Genomic DNA, 14,397 nt, shown 5'->3' with positions numbered 1-14,397 from the left:
AAAAAAAAATCCAATTGTTTCTTTAAACATGTATAATTGTTTTATTTTTAACCAGGTAGAGTATTTATAATAATATGGATGTTAATAAAGAATGTGGCCTCAGGTCTAGACTGCTTGTGTTGAAATCGCTCTCATAAAATTGTTTTTTATTGATAAATATACATATTTTTGGTGTACCTGTGATAATTTGATGCATTCATGTAATGTATGAAGATCAAATCAAGGGAATTGGGGTAACCATCACCTTAAATATTTATGCTAGGAACATTTAAATTATTTTTTTCTAGTTATTTTGAAATACACAACAGCTTATGGTTAACTGTAATCACCCTACTGATCTGGCAAACACAGTATTTGTCTTTCTGTGCTTGACTTATTTTACTTAACATAATGACCTCTAAATCCATCCATCTTGTAACAGTGACAGGATTTCATTCGTTTTTGTCCGAATGATATTCCATTGTGAATATACATTACATTTTCTTTATACATTCATCATTGATGTGTACTTAGATTGATTCCATATTTTAGCTATTGTGAATAGTGTATTAACAAACATGAGATTGCAGCTATCTCTTTGATATATTGATTTTTTTTCTTGTGGATATATACCCAGTAGTGGAATTGACTTATAGTTTATTTAATATAAATATAGCTACTCTTGTTCTTTTTTGGCTTCTAGTTGCATGGAATATCTTTCCCATTCCTACGCTTTCGGTTTATGTGTCTTTATAGTTGAAGTGATTTTTTTATAGGCAGTGTATGTGGGGCCATGTTTCTTTATAATCCGTGCCTTTTAATTGGAGAGTTAAGTCCATGTACATTCAGTGTTGTTATTGGTAGGTAAAGACTCACAACTGCCATTTTGTTGCTTGTTTTCTGGTTGTTTTGTAACTTCTGTGTTCCTTTCTGTCTTTCTTTGTGGTTAAGTGATTTTCTGTGGTAGTATGTTTTAATTTTTGCTTTTTAGTAAATATAGGTTATTGCATTGCAGTTACCGTGAATCTTACATCTTATGGATATAACAAATTATTTTAAAGAGATGACAGCTTACCTTAGGTCACAAAGAAAGGAATAGAAACAAGGAAAAGACAAAACAAAATGCCCTGTATGTTAACTCTTTCTCGCACATTTTGCCTTTTCGTTGTCTCTATTTACATAGTTTTGGATTTTTGTTTGTTGTTTTGAGACAGAGTCTCACTCCGTTACCCAGACTGGAGTGCAGTGGTACAATCTTGGCTCACTGCAACCTTCACCTACTGGATTTAAGAGATTCTCCTGCCTCGGCCTCTCAAGTAGCTGGGATTACAGGTGTCCACCACCATGCCCAGCTAATTTTTGTAATTTTCATAGTGATGGGGTTTCCCCATGTTGGCCAGGCTAGTCTCTAATTCCTGACCTCAAATGATCCACCCGCCTCGGCCACCCAAAGTGTTGGGATTACAGGCGTGAGCCATTGCACCCCACCAATTTACGTATTTTTGTATTGCCTGTCTCTTAACAGGTTGTGATAGCTATTATTTTTGTTAGATTTGTCTTTTAGTCTTCATATTAGTTATCACACAACACTGTTACATTATTGGAGTCTTCTAGGGTTGTCCATGTTCTTAATTTAACCAGTGGTTTTTATACCTTCAAATGTTTTTTATTTTCACATTAGTGTTTCTCCTTCCTGATTGAAGAACTCCCGTTAGCATTTCTTGTAAGATGGTTCTGGTAATTGTGAATTCTCTCAGTTTTTGTTTGTGCGGGAGAGGCTTTCTGTTTTCTTTATAGTTGAAGGAACTTTGCCGATTATTAGATGGCAGGGTTTTGTTTTTGTTTTTGTTTTTTTGTCCTTTTAGCACTTTGAAAATGTTCTGTTCCTTCCTGTCCTATGTGGTTTTTCTTGAGAAGTTTGTTGCCAGATAAATTGGAGCTCCTTTGTATGTTATTTGTTTCTTTATTGTTGCTGCTTTTAGGATCCTCCCATTGTCTTTGACCTTTGAGAGTTTGATTATTATATGCCTTGGGTAGTCTTACTGGGGTTGAGTATTTTGGTGTTCTAAGACCTTACTATTTCTGGATATTTATCTAACGTTTTGACAAGTTTTCTGTTATTATTTCTTTGGATAACTTTTCTACCACTTGTTCTTCCTCATTTTCTCTTGAACACCAGCAATTTTTAGATTTTTTTTTTGAGATAATTTTCTATTTCTTGTAGGTGATTGTCATTTCTTTACATTTTTTTCTCATTTAATTAGATATTTTCGAATAGCCTATTTTTGAGCTCACTGATTCTTTCCTCTGCTTGACCCATTCTGTTGTTGAGACCCTCTAATGAATTTGTTAGTTCAGCAAATGTTTCTCAATTTTAAGATTTCTGTTTGATTTTAAAAATTATTTAAAATCTTTTTGTTACATTTTTGGGATCAATTTCTGAATTGCTTTTCTATGTTTTCTTGGAGATCACTAAGTTTCCTTAAAATTGCTATTTTGAATTCTTTGAGAGCTCACATATTGACATCTTATTAGAGTCAGTCAGTGGTTTATTGGTTTGTCTTTTTGGATAGGTTATGTTCTCTGTTATTATTTCTAATGGATGCACATCTATGTCTTTGCATTGAGGGATTAGTTTTTCCAGTCTTCTTTGTCTGACTTGCTTTGGTTTTTATGGGATAGGTTTGTTTAGAGATTCTTTGTAATTTTCATGTTGATTTTTTTTTTCCAGGTAGGTCTCTGCCTCCTTTTTGGCGCTAAATGGCACCTTAGGCTCAGGTTTGCCTTGGCTGTAGTAAACAAACCATTGGAGTGCAGTCCATTCCAAATTGGTGAGGTCCCAAAAGGGATAGCTCAGCAATGTGGAAAGGCTTGCTAGCAGTTTGTGCCCAGGGGAACTGTGGAAAGAACCTTAGTATGGTAATGCCACTCTGATTTGGTATCTCGTTTCGCTTAGTTACAGAGCAGAGTTTCCAGGACTGAGGATGGTAGTCCTACCTCTCTTCTTTGTCTCTGGCTGTCCTCAGGGATATATTTGTCTTCAGGCACACCCAGTACTCCCTGTGGCTGGAGGCAGGGAGAGGTCTTCTGCCAGGGAGCCTAAGATGATAGGGGGAAGCTTCTTGTCTACTTTGATTTCACTTTTTCTAGTATAGAAACTGTGAGTTGGGGAAAATTTTTATGAGCTTGGTGCTGGGCAGAATTGGGGGAGGCATGTCTGGGATATGGAAGTCCGATTCTCTTACTGACTGCTCAGTTTTTTCACTTGACTGTGGCCCCAGAAACTGTTTCATCCTCATATTTGAGTTCTGGGCTATTGCTAGTGATAATCTCAGTATTGTATATTTGTTTTTGTTTTCTGTGAAACTAGAGAGTGAAACTAGCTTGCTTCTATGGGCCACTTTGGAAGTAGAAACCCTCTCAAAAAATTTTTATTAATTTGACATACATTTATTGAGCACATACTATGTGTCAGTTCTTCTTTAGAGAGCTGGGGATGTTACAGCAAATAAAAGACAAAGTCTGCCTACATGTGGTGAGGGGAGAGACAGAAAATCGTCTAAATGAATGAGCAAAATATATATTACATAAGGATATGTGTTTAGCTAAATATAAAGTAAGAAAGGAGAGTAGATAGTATTAGAGGGGATGAAATTTAAAATAAGTTGTTAAGAAAGCCTTCACTGAGGAAGTGACAATTGGGTAAACACCTGAAGGAGTTGAGGAAGCAGATTTTGTGGATATCCTGGAGGAAGAACATTTCAGGTAGAGGTAACAGCAAGCGTAAAGCTCCTGAGGCAGGGATGTGCATGGTGTGTTTGAGTAATAGCATGTCAGTGTAGTTCCAACAGAAGTGAGGGGGTGAATATTAGATGATAAGGTTGGAGAAGTAAGAGGAGCCATTAGAAGGTTTGTTTGTTTTTTCTTTCCTTCTTTCCTGTCTTTCTCATTGTGTTGCCCAGTCTGGACTTGAACTCTGGGGCTTAAGCAAACCTTCTGCCTCAGCCTCCTGAATACCTAGGACTATAGAATTGTGCCACCATGCCCAACTTTATTGGAGGGTTTTGATCACAGGAGTGACATGATCTGACCTATGTTTAAAGGGATCATTTTGGACTGGGTGCAGTGACTGATGCTTGTAGTTCCAGCACTTTGGGAGGCCAAGGTGGGTGCAGTGCTTGAGGCCAGGAGTTTGATACTAGCCTGGCCAACATGGTGAAACTCCGTCTCTACTAAAAATACAAAAAATTGCTGGGCATGGTGGCACATGCCTGTAATCCCAGCTACTTGGAGGCTGATGCATCAGAATCGCTTTGAACCTGGGAGGTGGAGGTTTCAGTGAGCTGAGATTGCACCACTACACTCCAGCCTGTGCAGCAGAGCAAGATCCTGTCTCAAGACAAACAAAAATAAAGGGATCATTTGACTGTTATGTTTATACCAGACTGCAGTTGAGAGTGTGGCAGTGGCATGGGCAAGAAATAGGGAGAGCAGTTGGAAGCCTGATGCAATAAATCAGGCTACTATTTGGGTTGACCAGTATAGCGGCAGCAAAGATAGAATTAATCAGGTTCTGTGTATGTTTTGAAGTGTAAATGATGAGTAAGCAGTTAGAGGAATCTGAAGTTTTAGTGGGGCAGTGTTTAGTGTGAGGGGCAGCTGAGGGAGAATAGATTGATATGTGCCAGCAACTTATCTTCTGGACTTCTTATCTGGGATTTCTTGTTTCACCTGAATTATACTGGCCACTTGGGCATTACCCTGCTTCTCCATAGTCAAGGTATGTGAATTGGGCTTATTTCCCAAGTGGTCACTTCTTAACAGGTATAAAGCCTGTCTTGATCTTTGTAATTATTGCCTCTATGCTTGTAACAACTCCAGATTCATTCCTTTTTTTGTTTTTCTTTTCCATAAAGTTTTAGGTTATGGCTGTCCCTGAGTCTGATCCAATATGCTTTCTTTCAGCAATTCTTTAAAATATCTTTTCTGTCTATGGCATTCCTGTTTGTTTCTTTAGTTTTTTATAACTTTAAAAAATATCTTTTCTATTATTTTCTGAGATTTAGGCTGTAAATGGTGAAGTCAGTGTGTACACCTAGCCTGCATTTCAATCCATTCTTCTTGTTTGTAATAAAAAGAATAAATTATAGAAAAGTGACAAATGCATAGTGATAAAAATATTATAATATTCTTATTTGCATAATGACTATTGGTTTATTTCTTCCACTTTTTTCTAGAATATTAAATTTTATTTATTTTACTTACATAATAAGCATTTTATTATGTAATTATAAACTGCATAATTGGGATTTCACTTTCTAAGATAACTTTCTGGGGCTGCTTTTCGGTGGCCCTCATCTGGTCTCTCTAGACTCATGGTAAGTATAACTATTCAACTGTTTACTCACTGCTTTGAAGTGACTAGAAGGCTGACTGTGTAAAGAAATGCAGGCTGGGTAAAAGGTCTCTTCTCTGTGTTCCTGTCATTTGGGAAAGGGATAGCCTTCTCCCTATGAGGAATAGAGCTAATGTATTATTTCTTTTTTCAAGTTATTTTAGTTTCAATTTAAAAATTAAATTCTGCCAGGCATGGTGGCTGCTGCCTATAATCCCAGCTACTTGGGAGGATGAAGTAGGGGGATTCCCTTGAGCCCAGGAGTTGGAGGGTATAGTGAGTTATGATTGTGCCACTGCACTCCAGCATAGGTGACAGAGCAAGATCTTATCTCTAAATAAATAAATACATACATAAAAATTTTAAAAAAATTAAATAAAAAAAATTTTTTTTACCTCTAGTTCACTTAGCAGCCATGGAAGGCCACCTTCACTGTTTCAAATTCCTATTCAGTAGGATGAGCGGTGCGACACAAGTTTTAAAAGCCTTCAATGATAATGGAGAAAATGTACTGGATTTGGCCCAGAGGTTCTTCAAGCAGAACATCATACAGTTTATCCAGGGGGCTGAGTATGAAGGAAACGCTTTGGAAGATCAAGAAAGTAAGTAATTAAGTTGATATGTTCTAGCATATAATGTGATGATGATGATGATAATATAATGAGTAGAATCAATGAAATAGGAAAAGAAGATGTAAGGCAAATGTTATATATTTCATACGTAAAAATATAAACATGTTTAATATATAACATATTAAATTTATTACATATCATTCCTTATACATTCATCCAGATTCTTTATTATGAAATATTTTAGACAAAAATATGTAGAGGTCAGATACAGCGACTCATGCCTATAATCCTAGCACCTTGGGAGTCTGAGGTGAGTGGATTGCTTGAGCTCAGAAGTTTGAGACCAACCTGGGCAATAGAGTAAAACCCTATCTCTACAAAAAATACAAAAATTAGCTGGATGTGGAGGCATGCCTATAATTCCAGCTACTTGGGAGGCTGAGGTGGGAGGATGGATTGAGCTCAGGAAGTCAAGGCTACGGAAAGCCATGATTATACCTTTGTACTCCAGCCTGGGTGACAGAATGAGACCTTGTCTCCAAAAAAAAAAAAAAAAAAAAAAAGAGATTAACATAATGAGCAGTGAATCACTAAATTTAATAATAAAATATAGAGACTGGACAGGGTGGCTCACGCTGTAATCCTAGCACTCTGGGAGGCCGAGGTGGGCATATCACCTGAGGTTGGGAGTTCAAGACCAGCCTAACCAACATGGAGAAACCCCATTTCTACTAAAAATACAAAATTAGCCAGGCATGGTGGCGCACGCCTGTTATCCCAGCTACTCAGGAGGCTGGGCAGGAGAATCACTTGAACTTGGGAGGCGATGGTTTTGGTGAGCCAAGATCATGCTGTTGCACTCCAGCCTGGGCAACAAGAGCAAAACTCTCTCTCTAAAAAAAAAAAAAAGAATAAAATACAGAGTTGAAGCCTTTTGGATCTGTCTCCCTAATATCATTACCTTTTCTTTCTCCCCAAAACTAAACTATTACTTTAGATTTTTCATTCCATTCTGTGGTTTTATAATTTGGTTACATATATTCATACAAATATGTGTATTGTTTTGTGCATTTGTTAGGAGGCTAAACTGCTGTAATAAAGAAATCCCAAAGTTCAGTGGCTTAAATGATACAGAAGTTTATTTCTTATATATGTCAGGCTTAGTTAGAGGGTAAATCTGTTTCATGTAGCCATTCAGGCACCTGCTACTATCTTCCAGGTTCCTTATAGTTGTTGCTAATCCAGCAGAGGGTTGGGAGGGAACAAGCGTATCAGCCTAAAAACAGGTATTTCCAAGATGGAAGTTACACTTACCAGGGTTGCTGACATTCCGTTGGCAAGAGTTTACTCATGGCCATAAATAGGCTGCAAGGAAGGATGCATAGTTCATTACCTAGCTGGGAAGCCTTCTCCCAGCTGCAGCTCTATTACTGTTGAAGGAAGGGGGTTTTGGTGGACAATTTGTAGTCTTTGACACTCCTTTTGAAACTATAAGAATGGCATAAAAATACTATCCTGTTTTTTTTCTTTTTATTTTGTTAACACAGATCATAGGAAACAATATCCTTCTTTAACTTGCTTTTTTCACAAAATAATATGTTCTTGAAATTGTTAATTAATAATGGTATCCCAGTTTATTATTTTATATATTCATTAGATTCCATTCTGTGAAAGTCATTATTTATCTATTCTCCGTTTGACATTTAGGTTCCTTACAACTTTTCACTATTACAATCAGTATGGTAATGGCTATTCTTGTACGTATTTCTTTATGTACATGTACAATAATTTCTTTAGAACGGAGGCATGGTGGCTCATGCCTATAATCCCAGCACTTTGGAAGGCTGAGGTGGAAGGATTGCTTGAGCCCAGAAATTCAAGACCACCCTAGGCAACATAGGGAGAAGGGAGACTCTGTCTCTACAAAAATTAAAAATAATTAGCAGGGCATGGAGAGAAACACCTGTGGTCCCAGCTACTTGGGAGGCTGAGGTGGGAGGATTGCATGAGCCCAGGAGTTTGAGGCTGTAGTGAGCTATGATTGTACCACTGCACACCAGCCCAGCCTGTCTCAAAAAAAAAAAATAAAATAAAAAGATTTCTTTAGAGAAGTGCTTCCCTACCTTTTCCACACATAGCCTACATAGAAAATGGTAGTATTGTATGGCACACTGTCAACATTGGATGAGGCCTCTCAAAGTCTTGCTTATCTTCTCTGAAGACTCAGAGTTTAAGAGCTCAGCTTTATTTCTTTTTAAAAACTTTTAAATTTAATTTTCATTTGTTATTTTTATTTGTTTTCTTTTTCTTTTACATAGTAGCTTACTAGATAATCAGCTTAATTTCTAAATGCTTTGTAAATAGTTAGAAAACTCTAAGTTTTACCCACCCTCAACATAAAAGATACTGCTACATACTTCATCAAAGTGGTTGTAGGAGTTTACGGTCTCATCAGCACTGTCGGGTGAGAACTCAGAGAAACACAGTGTTCAGTATTGTTAGACTGTAAAACTTTTACCAGTTGTTTGGATATGAAAAAGTGTAATTTGTGGTTTGATTTGCATGTTCTTGATTACTAATGAGGTTGAACACCTTTTCATAAATTAATTGACTCTTCTAGTTTTCTACTTATTGCCTATGTTTTCTCCCCCTTTAAAAATTGTGTTCTTTATCCTTTCCTAAATAATTTGTCTGAGTTCTCTATAGATTCTTAATACCAATAATTTATTGATTTCATCTGATACAGATATTTCCTCTCACATGGGGCTTGTTATTTTCCACTTTGGTTATGGTATCCTTAAAAAATCATATTTATTAAAGTATAATTTACTTATAATAAACTGAATAAATTTTAAGTGTGCAATTTGATGCATTTTGACATATCTGTACACTCATGAATCCATGACAACAATCAAGATACAAGACATTTTCATTTCCCCAAAGATTTTTTTATACCACTTTGCAGTTCATCCCTCCTTTTACTGTAGCTCTAACCACTGCTCTTGTCAATACAGATTAGTTTGCATTTTATAGAATTTTATATGTAAAAGGAGTGATTTTGAGATTCACCCATGTTGTCTGTATTAGTACTTCATTGCTTTTTATGGCAGAGTAGTATTTCATTGTGTGGATATGCCATATTTTGTTTATCCATTTACCTGTTGTGAGCATTTGGATTGTTTCCAGTTTGGGGCTAGTACTAATAAAGCTGCTATGAACATATATGTGGATATATATTTGCATTTATCTTGGTAAAGAGCTAGGAGTGGAACTTAAAGTAGCGGTATATGTTTAAGAAGATGTCAAACTGTTTTTCAAAGTAGTTGAATCGTTTTACATCTCTCACCAGAAATATATGAAAATTCCATTTGCTCCATGTCTTTGTGATCAGTCTGTTTTAGCCATTCTAATGGATATGTAGTGTTAATCTTGTGGTTTTAATTTTCATTTCTTTGATAGTTAATGATGTTGAACATCTTATCATATGCTTATTGGCCATTCATATATCTTCTTTTATGAAGTGTCTATTTTGTTGCTCTTTTAAAAATTGGGTTGTTTTACTACTTATTGAGTTTTGACAGTTCCTTATATGTTCTGGATCCAAGCTCTTTGTCAAGTATCTATAGGTATTGCTAATATCTTCTCTTATTCAGAGGCTTGTCTTTTTGTTTTGGTTTTTAGAGACAGATTCTTTCTTCTTTTTTTTTTTTGAGACAGAGTTTCATTCTTGTCTCGCAGGCTGGAGTGCAATGACATGATCTTGGCTCACTACGACCTCTGCTTCCTGGGTTTAAGCGTAGAGACAGATTCTTGCTCTGTCGTACAGGCTGGAGTGCAGTGGCACAATCATAGCTCACTGTAACCTAGAACTCCTAAGCTCAAGTGATCCTCCTGCCTAAGCCCCCCAAGTAGCTAGGTCTACAGGCATACCACATGACACCTGGCTAATATTTTAAAGTTTTTTTTGGTAGAGACAGGGTTTCACTATGTTGCCCAGGCTGAACTCGAACTCCTGGACTCAAGCAGTCTTCCCGTGTTGGCTTCTCGAAGCATTGGAATTGCAAGTGCGAGCCACCAGGCTTGCCTGCCTTTTTCTTTTCTTAATGTCTTTCAAAGAGCAAAAGTTTTAAATTTTGATAAAGTACAGTTTACTGTTTTTTTTATGATTAGAATTTTTAGTTCTATCTATGAATTATTTGCCTATTCCAAGATCAGCAAGATATTCTCCTATGGTTTCTTCTGGAAATTTAATAGTTCTAGTTTTTACATTTAAATCATTGATCTATATCAAGTTAAGTTTTGTATATGGAATGAAATAAGGTGTTGATTTAAATTTTATGTTTATTTTATTTTACATTTGGCCAGTTGTTCCAGCATCATTTTTGGGAAAGATTCCCCTTTACTGATTGAAATGTCTTGGCACCTTTGTCAAAAACCAGTTGCCTTAGATACAGCTGGGTGTGGTGGCTCACGCCTGTAATCTCAGCACTTTGAGAGGCCAAGGTGGGGGGATCACAAGCTCTGGAGTTTGAGACCAGCCTAACCAACATGGTGAAACCCAGTCTCTACTAAAAATACAAAAATTAGCCAGATGTGGTGACATGTGCCTGTAATCCCAGCTATTCAGGAGGCTGAGGCAGGAGAATTGCTTGAACCCTGAAGGTGGAGGTTGCAGTGAGCTGAAATCGTGCTGCACACCCCCTTGGGTGACAGTGTGAGACTCCATCTCAAAAGAAAAAAATATATGTGTGTGTGTGTGTGTGTGTGTGTGTGTGTATGTGTGTTTATATAATATATATATATATATATTTCTACTCTTGCTGGTCTTTGTTGTATTCTGTCTTACTGATCTGTATGTCTGTTTGCCATTATTACACTGCCTTGATTACTGTAGCTTTATAATAAGTCTTAAAATCAAGTAGTATAAGTCCTTTCAACTTTGTTCTTTTAAAAATATTCTTTGGCTATTCTAGGTTCTTTCTTTCCATATGTAAAAATGAGAATAGCTACATTTTATATTTGTTAAGACGGTTAAATTATGCAATCCTTTGGTATCCAAGTATTCAAGAAGATCTTACTTAAAAAAAAAAAAAAGGCAAAATGATGCATTCCTTACAAGTGCTTACTACTGTGTCTGGCATTTTTGGTAAAGACTCAATTTATATAGTTATTAGCATTAAAGACATTTTATTAAGCATCAACTATATGCTAGGGATTGGGTTAGGTACCGTCAGTGTGTGTGTGTGTGTGTGTGTATGTGTGTTTGTGTATGCATGTATGTGTATATATGTACAGCTGGTCCTCCTTATCTGCAAGATCCACATCTGCAGATTCAACAGATGGAAAATATTTGAAGGAGAAACCAATAAAAATAACAATACAGCAATTAAATTAATGCATATAAATAACAATACCAGCTGGATGCAGTGTTCCATGCCTATAATCCCAGTGCTTTGCTAGGAGGCTGGGGCAGGAGGATCACCTGAGGCCGGGAGTTTGAGACGAGCCTGGGAAACATAGTGAGACCTCCAACTGATATATATATATATATATATATATATATATATATATATATGTGTGTGTGTGTGTGTGTGTGTGTGTGTGTGTGTGTGTGTGTGTGTATGTATATATATATATATGTATACACACACATTAGTCAGGCATCATGGTGCATCCCTGTAACCCTAGCTACCCGGAAGGCTGAGGTGGGAGGATTGCTTGAACACAGGAGTTCAAGGTTACAGTGAGCTGTGACCACACTTGGGTGACAGAGTGAGACCCTGTCTCTGAATCAAAACAAACAAAAGCAAAACAGTATGACAACTATTTTCATAGCATTTCTATTGCCTCAGATATTATGAATAACCTAGAGATTATTTAAAGTATATGGAAGGGAGGATGTGCATAGGTTATATGCAAGTATTGTACCATTTTATATAAGGGACTTGGACATCCATAGATTTTGGTATCTTTTGGAGTCCTGGAACCCCGAGGATTCCAAGGGATGACTCTATATGTGTGTGCACATATACACTTCTTATCTGCTTCTAGTCTGTTTTGTTGTCTTTGCTGTCTTGCAAGCAGGGAAGGAGTGGTCTGTGCAACTACAGGCCGTGAGACTAAGTGTGTCTTTATTTAGTTATTTATTTTTGAGATGGAATCTCACTCTTTTGCCCAGGCTGGAGTGCAGTGGCACGATCTCGGCTAACTGCAACCTCCACCTCCCAGGTTCAAATGTTCTCTTGCCTCAGCCTCCTGACTAGCTGTGACAACAGGTATGAGCCACAACACCTGGATAATTTTTGTATTTTTTGTAGAGATGGGGTTTCACCATATTGGCCAGGCTGGTCTTCAACTCCTGACCTCAAGTGATCCACCTGCCTCAGCCTCCCAAAGTGGTGTGAGCCACCATGCCTGGCCTCCAAGTATGTCTTTATACAAAGGGTTTTAAATGACCATCTTCTGTGTTTTGCAGTGGTATGAGAGAGAAAGAGAATATGGCTAAAAATAGTTCTGGTACAATACTTCTGGCATGTTTGAAGTCCTGAGAGGAGGAGGAGTAGAATGATTAATAATAATTTTTTCTTACGACTCTCTTTTTACTGCTTATCATCAACTGAACTTGTTCCATTACGACAGCCTTATATTTGATAAAATATTGGAACCTGAAATATGTGACGGCTTAAGACAGGGAAAAGAATAAACTCTTGTGTTTAGTGAAATGCTGAATTTTTTATTTATAGCTTTAGCATTTCCAGGTCATGTGGCTGCCTTTAAGGGTGATTTGGGAATGCTTAAGAAATTAGTAGAAGATGGAGTAATCAATATTAATGAACGTGCTGATAATGGATCAACTCCTATGCATAAAGGTGAGTTATTATGATTCCTGCTTTCAGTTCTGATACAATTGCTGCTGAGTTATTAATCTTTTAAAGTAATTATCAGGCAGAAACACATGAAACATAAAGCTTTTTTCTGATGCCCTAGCAGATATTAGTCTGCCTTGTATGGTATACAGAATGCCTAATTTTCAATTCAAGTGTAATGTTCATTTTATGATGCCAGATATTCATGACTATCTTATTCAAGGGTAATTCCAATAAAATTTCTATAGTGACATTATCATGTTAGTTAAGATGTGAAATGTACTGCTAGAGAAATTTCTTAGAATACCATTTTTAAAATGACCTATTAATTCATACTAAAACAGAAATCATCTCTCTTTCTCTCTCTCTTTTTTATCTTGAGGCAGGGTCTGGTTCTGTCACCCAGGCTGGAGTGCAGGTGGAGACCTCCTGGGCTCAAGTCATCTTCCCACCTCAGCCTCCTGAGTTAGCTGGGATTACTACAGGCATGTGCCACCAAACGTGGCTAATTTTTGGTCTTTTTAGTAGAGATGGGGTTTTACTGTTGGCCAGGCTGGCCTTGAACTCCTGGCCTCAAGTGATCTGCCCACTTTGGTCTCCCGAAGTGCAGGATTACAGGCGTGAGCCATGATGCCTGGACTGATGGCAGGTGATTCTTACTAAACTCTTAGAGTAAAATTATAGTAGGCTTATTAATATATTCACGTGTTTGAATTGGACTTTATTTCACAAATAACTTCCGGCTGTCCACAGATCATATATTATGTTCCTATTGGTTAGGTTTTTAGCTTACTATTTTCCAAATAGAAGATTATGTCATATGTAAACAAGGATAATTTGACTTCTTACATTCCAATTTGGATGCTATTTGTTTCCTTCTCTTGTCTGATTGTTCTAGCTGGGTCTTGCAGTACTCTGTTGAATAATAGAGGTGAAAGTGGGCATCTTTGTGTTCCAGATCTTAAAGGCAGAGCTTTCATATTCAGTAGTATACTAGCTGTGGGTCTGTCACATATGACTTTTATTATGTTGAGGTATTTTCCTTCTATACCAGGTTGTTGAGGGTTTTTATTAAGAAAGAATGTTGAATTTTGTTAGAGGTTTTTTCATTATCAGTTGAAACGATCATATGGTTTCTATCCTTTATTGATATGTATAGCATTGATTGATTTGCATATGTCGAAATCTGTGCATCACAGGGGTAAATCTCGCTTGGTCATGATGAAATGATCTTTCTAATGTATTGTTGAATTTGATTTGCTTGTATTTTATTGATGATTTTTGCATCAATATTTATCAGAGATATTGGCTTATAGTTTTATTTTTTGATGTGTCTTTGTCTGGTTTTGGAGTCAGGGTAATACTGGCCTTGTAGAATGGGTTTGGAAGTATTCCCTCCCCTTCTATTTTTCCAAATAGTTTGAGTAAGATTGGTATTAGTTCTTCTATAAATGTTTGATAGAATTCAGCAGTGATGCTATCAGGTCCTCGGCTTTTTTTTTTTTTTTTTTTTTTTTATGGCTTTGATATCATTACTCATTATTGATTTTTTCAGGTTTTGGGTTTCTTTCTGGTTCAATCTTGG

At 36.8% G+C, this 14,397-nt stretch overlaps 1 protein-coding gene across 3 annotated transcripts in view; it reads left to right on the top strand.

Moving 5' to 3' along the window:
• Window positions 1–14,397, top strand: part of ANKRD42 (ankyrin repeat domain 42) — an 81,248-nt gene that overhangs the window by 32,807 nt on the left and 34,044 nt on the right. For all 3 annotated transcript variants that reach the window (XM_037744440.1, XM_017544918.2, XM_037744441.1), the window contains exons 6-7: window positions 5,776–5,976; window positions 12,690–12,815. In XM_037744440.1, the coding sequence (XP_037600368.1) occupies window positions 5,776–5,976; window positions 12,690–12,815 (327 nt within the window). The remainder of the gene's footprint in view (window positions 1–5,775; window positions 5,977–12,689; window positions 12,816–14,397) is intronic.

Source organism: Cebus imitator, unplaced genomic scaffold (assembly GCF_001604975.1).
Source record: "Cebus imitator isolate Cc_AM_T3 unplaced genomic scaffold, Cebus_imitator-1.0 Scaffold174, whole genome shotgun sequence".
NCBI lineage: Eukaryota > Metazoa > Chordata > Mammalia > Primates > Cebidae > Cebus > Cebus imitator.
Note: the sequence above shows the minus strand (reverse complement) of the source record. Positions and strands in the feature narration are given on the sequence as shown.